Consider the following 14663-nt stretch of genomic DNA (forward strand, 5'->3'; position numbering starts at 1 on the left):
TGCAGCTACAAAACAGCCTGCACCCCACCAGCATCCAGGCCTTGTTTGAACAGTTCAGCAGGTCATTAGAACAGAACTGGCTCAGCTCCCTAATCAGGGAAGAGGGGAAACAAATTTTCCCTCTCAGTTCCTCTTCGCTGTTGCTGCTCCCCAGCTAAAGAACAAGCAAAAGGCCACGTCTAAGGCTTCTAGTGCAACTCAGTTGCCCACACCTTCTGCTGAATCAGCCCCGGTTCTCGCAATTCTCATCTCAGGGTCAGCAGAAAATGCTGCGGGTCAAGGGGAATCTCTCCCAAGGAAGGCTGTGGCTCAGGTTGTCCCATGTTGTTGGATGAAGCACCCTGGCCAGAAGGTGCGTGGTCGGCGCCTGGGCTGCAGAGGAGCCTTCCAGGGTGAAATGATGTGGCAAGGACGATTTTCTCTCGATCGTATCTAAGGCTTGGCCTCCCTGGGCAGCAGCTCCTCTTGGGAAATTTGAGGTCCCTTGAGCTTCCATGCTGCACCCTTCGACAGGCTGACCGCACTGAGTGCCAGCAGCGTTACGGAGTGGGCCCATTTCCATGGGGGGCTTTATCCCTTTTTCTTTTCTGCTCTTTCACTTGCTATGTTACAGTGGTTCCTTGGCTCACAAATGCCTCAGTTCATGACCAAATCAGGTCGTGAACAGAAATTTCAGAAAATTTTTGACTCGGGACGTGAACGCCGCATTGGGTGATGATTGCGATCATGCCCGTCTCCTCCTCACCCCCCCGCAAGCATGCCCACGAACATGCCCGTCTTCCCTGTGATTAAAAAAAATATTTACAGAATGGATTAATCTTATTTGCATTGAACCTTATGTGGGAATTTGACTTGGCTCGCAAGCAATTCGGGTAGCGACCAGAGTCGTGGAATGAATTAAGTTCATGAGCCGAGGTACCACTGCAATGGCTGCTCAACAGCTGCTCTGTCCAGATGCTCAGCTGGTACGAACTGGCTGGGAGGAGCTGTGAAGCCCAAGCCCAAGACAGAAAGTCTGGACACATGTTCCCCCTGGGCAGAGGGAGGAGTGAACCCAGGTGGACATCCAACTGTGCACCAAACTGGCATGGAATTTCACAGCAGATGCCCTCCTAAACTGAATCTCCAAACAGCACTGCATGCAGTCATCTGTCCCATCGATACAAGAGAGAGAAAAGCAGACTGCCTGGTTTGGCTGCAGGAAGATTAACATGTCCTTTTTTGTGCCTCTGTGGTACAGGAGCTCACAACAGAACTCGAGGAGAAACAGGAGGTCTTTTGCTCTCTGCAAGAGACAGCCGAGATGTTGTCGCTGGAGAACCACCCAGCCAAGCAGACCGTCGAGGTAAAGGATGTGTGTGCCCGGTGCTTACTCCCACAAGACTTGCCTCCTTCGGAAGGTGCGCGCGCTCCATGCTTGCACTGACATGGCTTGCATGTGTCTGTAGGGAAGGGGGCATCGAGCGTCCGCCTTCCTGCACCAAGAGCCAGAGGGACCTGCTGAAACTCTGCCTGGGGGAAGGGCTGCAGTGTGGCTCTCCTTTTATTTCTGCAGGCATATAGTGCGGCCGTGCAGACTCAGTGGCAGTGGATCCGACAGCTGTGCTTGTGCGTGGATCAGCATGTGAAGGAGAACACGGCTTACTTCCAGGTAAGGTGAGGCCTCTCTGGGCGGGAGCAGCTCACAGCGCCATCCCCCAGTGTGCCCAAGTCCAGCCCGCAGCAGGAGCATTTGCCGCTGCCTTCCCCTCCCTCGTGCCCTCAGCCGCCGTCTCCATCTCACTCCCTCCTCTTGCTCTCCCGGTAGGACAGCACATCAGCTCTTGGCCTGTGGGGCTAGTGCTTGTGATGGTGGCCGCATTGCCCAAGATCTGCCATCGCCTGGTGGCTTTCTACTCTCTTCTGTACCTGACAAAACAAACGCAAGCCAGGCTGTACCGACATTTATTTCTCTAATGGAGTAGCCCAAAGGAAAACATTTTCTTCTTGATACAGAGCAGGCCTTGATCAAGTCTGTCGACACTTCCTTCTTGCAGTCTGGCAGAACGGAATTGTTCCTGCTGTTCTTTTGTTGACTGTATTGAAACCTCTGGCTCATCTTTCGGTAAATGCATTCTTGCAGTTCTTCAGCGATGCCCGAGATTCAGAGTCGTACTTGAGGAACCTCCAGGATGCCATCAAAAGGAAGTATTCATGTGACCGCAACACCAGCCTGACGCGCTTGGAGGATCTGCTCCAGGATTCCATGGTGAGTGCCCCTTTCCTTGGGGTTGTGCCGGCTGGTGGATTGCACCAGAGGAGCACCAAGGCCTCGATCACCCGACACCCCTCCCCACCGTTGCTGTTGTGGACCAACGTCAGTAGCGTTCCTGCGTGTCCGGGAATCCTTCCATTGTTTGGACAAATTATATGACCCTGGCATTGCGAGCTGCTTTGTGCTTACAAAGAAAGCGAGGATGTGCGCACCAGCTGGGACTGTGTGTGTTTTCCCCTTGATTGTTCCCAGAGCTCTCCTCCTCTTCCGTTCCACCTGCCCGCACCAGGAGATGCCCTCCTGTCCACCACCTCCAGTGCCGCTCATTTTCATTTTGCTGCCTCTGGTGGCTGCTGCCGCGAATTACCATGAATGCCTGTGGATCTCGTATGCCAGCTCAGATCACTGGTCCCGCTAGCTTGTGTCGTCAGCCCCAGCTGGTCAGCCTGGCTTTCCCGGGTTTCAGGCAGGAAAGCCACTTCCCAGCGCTGCTGCTGGGGACGCTGGGCTTGGTGGTGCAAAGCAAGTGCCCTGCCACCTGGCGTGAGGCAGCCCTGTGGTCCACTCGGCCCAGAGGGGCTCCAGGGACGGCCAGGAGCAGCCCGTACCTGAGCAGGGCCCTGTGGTGCAGACTGAGCATCACAGGGCCTGGCACTGATGGAGACCCTGCACACTGGGCTTCGAGCCTCCACATGTGGGGGCCTTTGGACAAGAGGAGTGCGCAAGGAGTGGGCAAGCATCAGGGTGGCATAGTGAGACCGCTGGAGGGCAGTCTTCGGCAAAGGGAGGAAGGTCTTGATGGATGGAAACACTTCATGGTTTGGAAAGCGTTGCGGCCAGAGGCAGTTAGGCGGGCATGAAAGGAGGAAGGGAAGGGAGCAAATGGGGAAGAAGGTGAGCACTGGGGGAGAGCAATGTATGCGAAGGATATTTAGAGAGGAAACAGAGAGCCAGTGAGTGCACCCTCAGCTCTCCATGCAGAACGTCTGAAAACGGCCTCCCTGCAATGAACAATCCTTATTTGGGGGCAGAGGTTGGGATTTAATGTTTAGATCCATGAATCACTTGGATCATTGAGATTCTGAATTCCTCACCAGCACCGAGGAGGAAGTATGGAGTTGTCCTGTCTGGCCCTGTTGATCTACACGGGGTGATTCTTAGACCATAGGACGCAGGCAGGGAGCCGGCCCTGTGGGGAGCATGCCTGGAGCAGCAACCAGGGAAGCTGCAAAGCAGAGAGGATGCAGTGCTAGGAGCGGAAGGAGAGCCTGCTGGAAAGTGGTCCTCCTGGGCTGATTGCTCCAAGGAAGAAGAGGGCCAGCCTGGAAGAAGGAGGGAGGGAGGGAGGGAGGGAGGGAGGGAGGGAGGGAGGGAAGGAAGGAAGGAAGGAAGGAAGGAAGGAAGGAAGGAAGGAAGGAAGGAAGGAAGGTGACCATCAGCATCAGGCATTCACTGTTTCTGTCTTGCAAAGGTTTTGTCAGGCTAAAGCCCTGGAATCAGTGAGGCAACCGGGACTGTGCCCATTTTCCACACTTAGTCAATAACAAGAGCTTTGGCCCCTGTGTGTGAGTTGCTTTCTTGATCATAATGAATGAGTTAAAGTTGTATTTCTTCCAACCATGCTCCCCTGGGACAGGCACAGGTAGCTTGTTTTGAACTTTTCTTTCTGTCTTTCCTTCTTTCCTTCATTTCTTCTTTCCTATCTAAGATCACACCTGTATTTTTCCAATGCTATTTTTCTGACAGGTTTTTAACTTCTTTAAGTATATGCATCAACCATTCTGAATAATTTTTTCACACAGTTCTGCTGCTACTTTTATTTCCTTATTTCGCAAACAACAGAAACCGAGCATTTTTCTTTCCAGTGAAAAGGGATGGGTTTGGGTCTTGCAATGTTCAGTATTGTACAGATAACGTTGGATCTGGTGTAAAGGATTAAGTGTGCATGCAGCTTTAGCTGGGTGGGAGAATAGAGAGAATTAGGAAATAACAAATCCTTTTATCTGGAATAGCATTAAATTTGGAATGAGTTCGAACTCCTTGCACTCTCCCAGCTGGAAGAGTTGCAGTGAGTGCATGCATAAACACACACGGACACACACACACACGGCTAAACCTTTCCTTGACAAAATGCTCACTCCAGAGAAGGGAGCATGGGTCGAGGTTTGCAGCCGTGCTTGGGGTCCTGTGGTCTGCTTGTGCGCTGGCTCATTCTTGCTGTCTCCCTCCTATCCTGACGGTCTTTTGCCTTTCTTTGGCCAGGATGAAAAGGAGCAGCTGATCCAGTCCAAGAGTTCTGTTGCCAGCTTAGTGGGTAGATCCAAAAGCATTGTCCAGCTTAAGCCGCGAAACCCAGACCACGTCCTGAAGAGCACCATCTCTGTGAAGGCTGTCTGTGACTATCGCCAAATTGAGGTGAGTGGGTAACTGCCGGAACTACCTGGCCGGGTTCTGTGAATTCTCTGCCTCAGAAATGCATGTCTTTGACTCCAGAGCCCATGCACTTTACGTTCCCAAGCCAATCACCTTTCAGAGCCGGTGTTCACAGGCTCCTCTGCCTGATCCCTGGATCTCCAGTATGAGACTAATACTCCTGCCCTGGCTTAAAGGATGCATTAGATGAATTACTGAGACGATTTGAACACAGTCGGGTGCAACACAAAGTCATAGCGTAGCATTATGAAAACTCACCGCTGCAAGCCTCTGGCATGCAAAGCCCTCTCCTCTTCCAGCTTGGCTCACGAGGAGAGGAAATGCTTAGCTTCTGATTGCTGTTGTAGCAAGTCACGGCTGCACTTCATCGCAGTACGCAAAGCGTGGCTTGTGCAAAGGTTTGCTGGTTAACAAGCCAGCAGATCAAATCAGATTTAGGGAAAAGAGAAAACGGTGAGCGGAAGCTTTACATTTCTTCCCCCAGCACACACGGATGTGCAGCTTGCACCCACTGCCGGGATGCAGGCTGCACGAAGATCAGGCAGTGTTGTTCAAAGATGAGGAAAGACAGTGTTTGGGGTCGATTATGGGTCAGTGTGAGGAAGAAGAGTAAAGTGGAGGGACTCCCTTCACCCACCTGAAGTTTTATTTCAAGAATTACTTGTGATAAGCGCAGTAGAATTCTACTGGAAACTCCTTGCTTGGGGACCAGGCAAAAATGCCAAAGCAGCTCCTGGAGAAACTGTTACAAGCTCAGGCCAGCTAGGCCCCTTGCTGGGCCACTGCCTCACTTCCGCTGCCTTCACAGATCACCATCTGCAAAAACGACGAGTGTGTCCTGGAAGACAATTCTCAGCGGACCAAATGGAAGGTGATCAGCCCCACGGGGAACGAGGCCATGGTGCCCTCCGTCTGCTTCTTGATCCCGCCGCCCAATAAAGAAGCTGTCGACGTGGCTGGCAGGTAAAGTAATCCCAGTTTTCCTAGCGCAGCCCCAGTGCCCCCACAGCTTTGAAGGGTCTCCTCAGTGGTCGCTCAGGGCTGTCTCTGGGGAGTGTGCCGTCAGCTCCCTGGGGCTGGAGACTCTTCTGAGCTAGGTCTGCAGATGAGGCAGAATCAGGAAATTCTGCCAAAAGGTACAGAATCCCAAGACCTAAGAATTTATTGCAGCAAAGATGTGTGTAGCCTCTGCCCCTCTGTCCCAGGGGGCAGAAAATGGAGATGTCTGCTTCTCCAGTCTACCAGAGTTTTTAAGCTGGAGTCTAGGAATATCGAGTGCCTCTTTCGTCCCGCACAGGGTTGGCTCTGGCAGTGTTGTGCTGGTGCTTTGGGACTGGGGATGGGGCAGTTCCTATCTCTTTCGGTCTGCTTTTAGCATTCTGACGGTGCTGGGGGCGTGTCAGGGGAATGTGATGGCGGGTAACAGCATCAGCCAGGGGAGGGGGGTCCATTTGTTTTCGGCCTGCATCTGTTCTGCATATCTTTCATTCTTTATTCTGATCCACATCAATATATAAATAAAAAAATAAACACACACAGATTTGCCGTATGTCTCTGGTTTGCACACCATTTGTAAACCTTTAACCCTAAAATGCACATTTTAAATACATGTTGGCATTTTTCTGAGCCAAAGGCTGTCCCGTTTGGGAAAACTATTTGCATGCTGACCTAGACATCATTCAGGGAAGGGCAAACGCGGCTTAAAGCCTGACTTCCACTTCCCTCCCCAGCCAGTCGCCTTGAGCAGAAGCAGTGCACAAAGTCCTGATTAGAAGAGCAGATGCGGGAGCACACTGTGTACAGTGCTGGCAGTTTACCACTTACCCCTCCATAAGCACCTCAAAGGCTGCCCCAAAGGGGAAGGTCAAGCTCTCTTCTGGCTGAGGCCAGAGCGCAGGACACGGAATAATCCGTTCAAGTTGCGACAACCCAGGTTCAGGCTGGGTATCAGGAAAGGCTTCCTCACTGGCAGAGCAATGCGACAGTGGGACCAGCTGCCTGGAGAGGTGGGGGGCTCTCCGACACTGGAGACATTCAGGGAGAAACTAGGTAGCCATCTGAGTGGGATGGTGTGGCTTGCTGTCCTGCAAGAGCAGGGGGTTGGACCCGATGGCCTCCATGGCCCCTTCCAGCTCTCCTGTTCTATGATTTTATGATACCATTGGCTCCATTCATGGGGAAAGTCTGGGAAAGTCACTGGGCTGTGTTCTGCCTTCCTGTTCTAGGGTGGAACAGCTGTACCAGCAGGTAATGGCCCAGTGGCACCAGCTCCACGTGAACATGAAGTGTCTTGTCTCCTGGAACTATTTGAGGAAGGACATCTCCTTGGTGCAGAGCTGGAATATGGAGAAGGTAACACTGCGACCCCTGCAAATGCTGAGGGCAGTGCTTCTGCCAAGGCTAAACTGAGGCAATTCCCAGGTGGGGAGGACGGGACAGGAAGTTAGAAGGTGGTGAGCAGGAAATGGGGAGGAGAGCCAGCAGTGTAAGATTAAGGGAGCGGGGAGGACCAAGGCATGGTCTAGCAGCCCAAGTCCTCTTCTGGTAAACCTAGATTAATGAAGCGATAATGCATTGTCATTGCATTCATACAACACCATCAGTATAATAGCCCTTCCCAACATGCGCAAAAGATACTTCTCTAGTGCAGGGAGCTTGAAAGAAAATTCTACTTGAAGTCTTGCACTTAAAAAAGGGCAGAATATCAGCAGCTCATTTATGCAATGGAATGAACATACAGGTGTGTGAGGGGGTGTCACACGGAGGTGGGTAGAGACCTGTTCTCCCCTGCAGAGGAAGGCAGGACGCGCTCCAACGGAGCAAAGCTCAGGGAGCCACGGTTCCATTTGGATGCCAGGAAGCATTTCCTGATGGTTAGGACCCCGAGGGTGTGGAATGGGCTTCCATGAGAGGTCGTTGAGGCCCCATCGGTGCAGGTGTTCAAGGATAGGCTGGACATGCACATGGTGGGCATGTCATGAGTGGAGCCGGAGGTCAGACTAGTTGGCCCGGGGGACCCTTCTGACTCGCTCTGTTTCTTTGTTCCTATGAACATTGGTTAGCTTCTTTCCATGCACAAGCAGCAGTCCTTCTGCACTAACTTCACCCCCGCTATTGATCTGGAGCACCTACGGCAGGCCCAAATGAAAACATGCAGGGCAGGACCTCCATTGGGCAAAGGCTGTGAGAGGTTCAGTGACCGCCGAGGGACTGCCTGACTGTTGCCTGTAGCCACCCTATGGCCTGTGTGTGTTCTGCCTGCAGCTGAGGGCAGTGGGTCCCGGGGAATGCCACCAGTCTGCAAGGACCCTGCAGGAGCACTATGAAGATTTCTTGGAGGACAGCCGGGACCTGGAGCTGTTCTCTGTCGCTGACCGGCTGCGCCTGGAGGAGGACGTGGACTCATGCAAGGAGCACATCCAGCAGCTTTTGCAGTCGATGGAGAATGGTACGTTGGGGGAGCCTGAGTCAGGCTCCAGCGGAAGGGGATAGAAGCAATACGAGAAATTTTAAGAACTGAAGGCCATGTCGGCTGGATGGGCAACCGGGTCGGACCTGGTCCTCAAATCAATTTTGTAGGCCGACCTGTGGCTCGATCATACACTTACCAGGATGCAGCAAAAGGTTCGTGGGGAAAAGAAGTGTGTCCTTCCAGTGTGATATGAGCTTGTTGGCCTCCCTTTGGATTTTGCATGTAACGTACCAGCAGGGCCTCCCCCATAGTGGCCCCTTTCTTGCCAGGCTCTGTTGGCTCATTCCCTGAAGTGGATGTTGGGTCCCTCCTGTGTCTGGCTGGGTGGGGGGGGGGCTCCTGCTGCTAACCTGGAGCAGAGGAAGCGGCATGCTCTCCTTGTCCACCCTGCAAGCTCTCTGGGCAGGAGAAGGGGGAGGCCTGCTGCCTTTGCCCGGCTCCCACCCCTCAGTGGCGATCCGTCGTGGGTCACGTGGCAGAGGAGGGCGCCTGCCCGGGCAGTTCTGGCGGCGGCTGTGCTGCGTCAGGCGCCTTGCCCTCCTCTGCAGCCAGGAAGAGGGGAGGCACGCAAAGCAGAGTGGGCACCTTCCCCTGGGGGGGCTGCTCCCAGCCCCCCCCCCCGCTGCCCTTCCCAGGCTGCGCTGGAGGGCGTCGGTGGGGGCCCCTCTGCTCGTGTCTCGGTCACGCCGGCAGTCAAAGGCTCTCCTCGCTGGGCGGCAGCTGTGACCCGCTGGGGCTCTCCAGGATCAGGAGCTGGGGGGGTGGGTCCTTTAGCTGGAGGTGGCAGGGAGCAGGGCTGCACTGGGGCCTCTGCCTTTAGGATGGGAACCTCTCTGGAGGAGGGCAAACAGCAGAGCTGGAGCGTATTTAGCACGTTTCTCTACTGCCCACCAGCTAAAAGCTCCTTGAGCACTTCGCAAAATCAAAGCCCTAAAGTACAAGATGATGAAATATAAAAGCTCAACATGACTTCATAAAACCCAGAAAGCATGGCCGCATAAAAGCTGCCAACAGCGCTGGATTTAAAACGGGAACTGCAACACTGAGAGGCTCCAGAAAACACAAAGCTCTTGCCCTGAGGTCCAGAAGAACGTTGTGTGGGGGCGAGGCAGCCACTCTGGGCAGCTCGCTCCATGGCTGGGCTGCCACAGCAGGGGAAGCCCCTGTCCTTCGGAGCCGCCCTCCTCCCCATATTTGGAAGGGGCCCTGGGAGAAGGACCACAAGCGGCGCTCTCAGGCTCTAGGCAGGTGCGAGTGGGCAGAGACACTGCTTCGTGCAGCCCGGCCCCGCCCGGCTGAGGGCTTCGCATGTGGAAATGAAGCCCAGAAATGGAGTGGCCGCTGGAGTGGATGGGAGTGCCCTGGCGTCCCGTGGGCCATCCCTGCTAACTCTCCTGCTGCCCTGCTTGGAACCAGCTGAAGCTTCCAGAGCATTTCGCACAGCAGTTTTGGAATGCTTCTAATACGTCTGCTCTTTTGTGCGTGTGGGAACAGAAGACAAAGATGAGACTGCCTCTCGAACATACCTCTCCGAGCTGAAGAACATCCGCCTTCACCTGGAGGAGTGTGAGCAGCGGCTTGTGGGCACCATTCGCACAGCGAGCAGCACCAGGACTGACGGGGATGCCCTGCAGGAAAACACGTTCCGGATAGCTGAGCAGGAGGTGGGTGTTTTCGGGTGGTGGGATGGTGTCTGGAGCTGCCATGAGGGCCTGTGCCAGGGTTGCCATCTCGCAGCAGATCCGTGAGAGAACTCCAGATCTCTCTCTCTGGCCTTAACTGCTTGGGGCGGAAGCCTCCATATGGGGGATGTCACGGACGCAGACTATCGGGCACAAGTTGTGATTCCATGCAGCACTTGAAGGGGTAAAGCCGCTCACAATAAATTCACTTCGCAGGGTTTGGGCTGCATCGGTGAAGAACTGGAGCCACCAATGTGCACCATTTGGATTTATGTGAGCAAAAGACTCACCTCCCAGCCCATTCCCGTGGAACTTCATGGTTTTCCTAAAAATTTGCAGCCCTTGTGAATGTCCATTGTCAGATTGTTTGCATTGTTATGCTTGAGCTTTCCTCCCCCGCTTTTTAGTGAATTAACTCTCCCAACAAATAACAATACGTTCAACGTTGCAACCGTATCTTCTATGGTAGCTGCCAAATCCTGTTCATGTAAAGGGCGGTGGGGAGCCTGCTGAAATAGGTCATTCTTCACCTGAGGCCCAAGATCTGGCAGTGATGAGGCCGAATTCGCCTCTGCTCAGGATTCCAGATTTCGCGCAGCATCACTGAAAGGCCTGCAACTGGCCACCTAATCTCCACTCATCCCCGGGCAGGTTGGGATGAACTTTGTGGAGGTTAATGTGTCCCCAGGGCTAGTTTCTGAAGGTACGGCATGAAAGGTCTGCACCTCTGATCGTTCCCACTGATACCCACTTTTCCCTGCAGCGGTTAAAGGACGACTTGCATCATCTCAAGGCAGACATGGAGCAACTTTCTGAGCGGTGCAGCATTTTCTTGCACAAGTCTCCCACGGGATCCAGCACCCCACTTCTTCGTTCTGAGCTGAACCTGTTGGTGGAAAGAATGGACCATGTCTACGGGCTCTCCTCTGTCTACCTGGACAAGTGAGTCCTTATGGTCCGCTCTCCTCTTAAATGGAGACAGAGACCCACATTTTCCCACCTGAGCAACAGGGCGACTGCCTGCAGCCCAGTGTTTTCCAACAGTGAGGGGCGGGGGCTACTGGGAGCCTCGGCCAGGAAACTTCCTCAGTAAAGATGCCGTGGGTGATCCCAGAATCTTCACTGGCAAACCAGGTGCCCTGCTGATTTTTACTTCCAGAAAAATGGAAGTAAATATATTTGGGAAAAGTACCTGGGAGGTGAGCTGTCAACACCTTGCTGGATGTGATGGACTTCATATCATCCCAGAACATTCAGCCATCTTCACAGAATTCCTAGGGGAAATCTCGGTAGATTTTGCAAAGCCAGCAGTTGTTTCTGCTTGGGATATCTGGCACCAGGATTTCAAAAAGTGTGCTGAGTTCAAATGAAGCAGATTACATTTCATAGGTCTGCATGTGGAGTGGGGGTGTATGCAGGAGAGGCCAGGAGTGGAAGTAGTTTTGGGGGTGCCTTAAGTTGCGGTGACCTTCCGTACTTTGCAAGGAGGGGAACACACTGGAATGTTCACTGGAATGTTAAAGGAGCTCGATTTTCCTATCCCATCATCTCTGCAGCACAGAGCTGGGGGGGGGATGCACGCGCGCATGTGTACATACATATGTATGTGTATTTTCAGTGAAGAGTGCATTCATGGTACCGCACCTGTGTGCAGTGACATGCTTTGTGTGCACATGGTGTTGCTTCTTTATGATGGAAATATCTGCTAGGGAGAGGGTCTTGTTGAAGACCAGGCAGTGGTGGGGGTGGGGACTGAGGGGAGAGGGTGCCGAACATTTTCCTTGTTTGATGATTGCACTGTGCTGGGTGGCAAACTCTGTGCTGCGAGAAGAGCAAAGCTGCATTCCCCGCTTTTGTCCGCTAGGCTGAAGACGATTGACGTCATCATTCGCAACACCCAAGGTGCCGAGTCCGTGCTCAAAGGCTATGAGGTGAAACTGAGCCAAGAGGAGGCCGTGCCCGCAGACCTGGCCGCCATCCGGTCTCATCAGGCCACGTTGCAGGTCGGTGGTCCCGGCAGGGCTCCCTGTCGGCAGGCATGGGCAGCAGCCATTCCCGTGGTCCAGGGCCACATTGCAGCACCCTTCGGCCAGCCGGCCAGCTCCCTGGGAGAAGCCGGTCTCCTGCGATTGCGGCTTGGCCAGGAACTGCTCACATGGCTTTGCCTTTGAGGCTGCCCTGCTTGCTTCTCCGAGTCAAGCGCCAATTTCTGCTGGCAGCCCAGCTGGCTTGCACTGGGGCAGCAGAAATGCGGGTGTGGCTTGCAGCAAGCTTGTGAGCAAGGAGCCTAGTCCCCCTGCCCTCGAGCGCCTGCTCACTTCTGCAAAGAGCTTTGTCCCCCCCGCCCCACGCTTTCAGGGGATAGATGGCAGTTGCCGCCCCCTGTTCCCAGGCACGAGTCTCCCCCACCAAAGAAAGGAAGCACGCATCGCTGACCCGCCCACCGTGATCCTGGGCCTGGAGACGAGGTTTGCCACAAGGAGCGGGGGACTGTCCACTGTTAGTGCAGTCAAAGACCTGGATCAAATCGGGTGAGCCCGATTGTCTGCGTGTCGGATGTAGAATGGAGAAATTGATGAGATTCACCCAACTAAGCGGGGGCCAGCAGCAGGATTGGATGCTTAGTTGAAGTAGGCATCCGCAGAGAGCAGCAGAGGTCACATTAGCCAAACAAGGGAGCGGAGAAGAGGCGAGGGTTTGCTTGGCCAAGGCAGAACAGGGAAAAAGTATGCTCATCATTGCTGTTGTTTTCACACCAAGGTGGCTTCCGTAGCTCCATTTTGTCCTCGCAGCAACAGCCCTGCGAGGTGGGTTGGGCTGAGTGCCTGTGACTGGGCAAAGTCGCTCAGTGGTTCCGTGACCAAGCGTGGGCCAGAACACAGGCACTTGGCTCCCCAGCCCAGCACTCTTGCCACCTCCAGGCCACACCGGCTGTCCGGGCAGGACGTGCCCCAGCCACATGCTGCGCTGCTCACTGAGCGGGTCCGGCTCGCAGCAGTGGGGTGGGCGTTCCAACGAATCCTAATATGTTCCCAGTGTTGGTGCTTTAGGCATGGACTGTCCCCCGCCACCCCCAGGCTCTGGGTCGGCGAATCTGGACTTTCCCATGGGTACCCGGATTGGGATAATGAGTTGGCGGCCGGGGAGTTGCTTGTAGCTTGCAGAGTTGCTCTTCCGCACATGCTGGGAAGTGGCTTTGGAGCCTGTAGGTGGGAGCAGCCTTCTTTCCCGCCTTGGCACCCTCTGGATGGGCTGGCCTGCAGCTTCCATAATTCTTGGGGCCCGTGTGGTGTGGTGGACAAGTGCCAGACTGGGGCGCAGGAGAACGAGTTCCAGTCCCCATTTGGACCTGAAACTCACTGGGGGACTTTGGGCGCACCTCTGACTCTCAGCCCAACCTGCCTCTCAAGGCTAATGTGAGGATTAAAAGGAGAAGACGAGGACTGTTCAAGCCACCTTGGGTTCCTGCCAGCAATTAAATGAGTTTTAACTGACATGAATGCATGAATTGCCCATTCGCAGGGCACCAGGTTCGGGAGGGCTGGGTTTAGCGAGGGCTGGGTTTAGCGAGTGGTTGATTCCTGCTTAGGCAGTGTTCAACAACAGAACGGAGGCACTGGAGTCAAGGTGTCGGGGCTGCCCTTCAGAATCCACGTTTGGCTAGCGCAAGCCCCTCTTTGGGCATCTGCTCTCCAGTCCTTACCGCATTCCAGCCCTTCCTGGAAGCCGTACGCAGCCTCCCTTCTTCCTGAATCCCACAGGCGGGGTCCACAGGTGTTTGATGGCCAATTTTGTGCTTGCCTTGGAAAATGCTGCAGGAATGGGTCAGGGAGGGGAAAGAGAAGAGCCACGTCTTTGCAACGCTGGAAGATGACTTGGCACGGGCGAAGGTCGTGGCCGACCAGCTGTACCGCCTGAAGCAGGAGCGCAGCCTCGATGTGGAGCGCTACCAGGAGAAGGGAGTGCAGCTGTGGGACCGCTGGCAGAGGGTCATCTCGCAGATCGAGACACGGTGAGCGCGGCTGCGGGGCGACTCCGGCCAGCCGCTCCATATGAAGGGAGGCAGGGGGTGGGGCTGCACCCGGTGTCTTTGGCTCATCCTCACACGGGTCACTCCTCGCAGTTGGCCGTTTAGGATGGGCCATCTGCTGCCCGGCAGGCAGGCAGGCAGGCAGGTTCACCTTTGGAGTGACGTCAGTTCAAGCTGCTTTTTTGGGACTCTGCTTTTTGTGGGGCTGGAGCCCCTGTTGCTTGGCTGGGATATGGGAGAGCAAAGGCTGCAGCTTCTGAGAGGGATGCCTGAACCAAGAGGCCAGAAGTGGCTACCTCTTCTGCTAACCTGGTTCCCTACAGCAGTTTGGGACTATAATACTGTGAGCTCATGACATTGTCCATGCATGTGGGCGTTTGTAGGCGGAGGGTAGTCCTGCCCTTCTTTTCTCCACCTGCACCAGCTCTTTACTGGGCCAAAAGCAGAAAAAAATCCTCCTGAATCTTCCAGTAAGTAAGCAAATACTAACTATTGAGAGAAAAAGAGAGGAGACAGTAGAGTGAGAGAACAGGTGACACATCGTATTTTTGTTGTTTCTTTTTTAAATCCCAGGACTTACTGGAACATTAATAAATAACTCAAATAAATTGTTGCAACCTCAAGATCACATTGAACTGAGATGCAGAAAATCTTCATTCTCACAGTTCTGCCTTGATGCTCTTAAGCAGTCTGCCCTCTTCTTGCTGCCCCCCAGACCTTCTGTTTTGCAAACCTTTAACACAACACTTTGGCTGTGCGGTGGGGAAAGGGGGCTGAGTCCTGCCCTAGGGA

General features: G+C 54.1%; 1 protein-coding gene across 17 annotated transcripts in view; it reads left to right on the forward strand.

Moving 5' to 3' along the window:
- MACF1 (microtubule actin crosslinking factor 1) overlaps window positions 1–14663 on the forward strand; it is a 291688-nt gene that overhangs the window by 133396 nt on the left and 143629 nt on the right. For all 17 annotated transcript variants that reach the window (XM_044419421.1, XM_044419433.1, XM_044419435.1 and 14 more), the window contains 11 exons: window positions 1241–1345; window positions 1556–1651; window positions 2123–2248; window positions 4517–4669; window positions 5496–5650; window positions 6913–7039; window positions 7952–8135; window positions 9654–9823; window positions 10605–10783; window positions 11706–11844; window positions 13660–13853. In XM_044419421.1, the coding sequence (XP_044275356.1) occupies window positions 1241–1345; window positions 1556–1651; window positions 2123–2248; window positions 4517–4669; window positions 5496–5650; window positions 6913–7039; window positions 7952–8135; window positions 9654–9823; window positions 10605–10783; window positions 11706–11844; window positions 13660–13853 (1628 nt within the window). The remainder of the gene's footprint in view (window positions 1–1240; window positions 1346–1555; window positions 1652–2122; window positions 2249–4516; window positions 4670–5495; window positions 5651–6912; window positions 7040–7951; window positions 8136–9653; window positions 9824–10604; window positions 10784–11705; window positions 11845–13659; window positions 13854–14663) is intronic.

Source organism: Varanus komodoensis, unplaced genomic scaffold, assembly GCF_004798865.1.
Source record: "Varanus komodoensis strain SLA01 unplaced genomic scaffold, ASM479886v1 scaffold103, whole genome shotgun sequence".
NCBI lineage: Eukaryota > Metazoa > Chordata > Lepidosauria > Squamata > Varanidae > Varanus > Varanus komodoensis.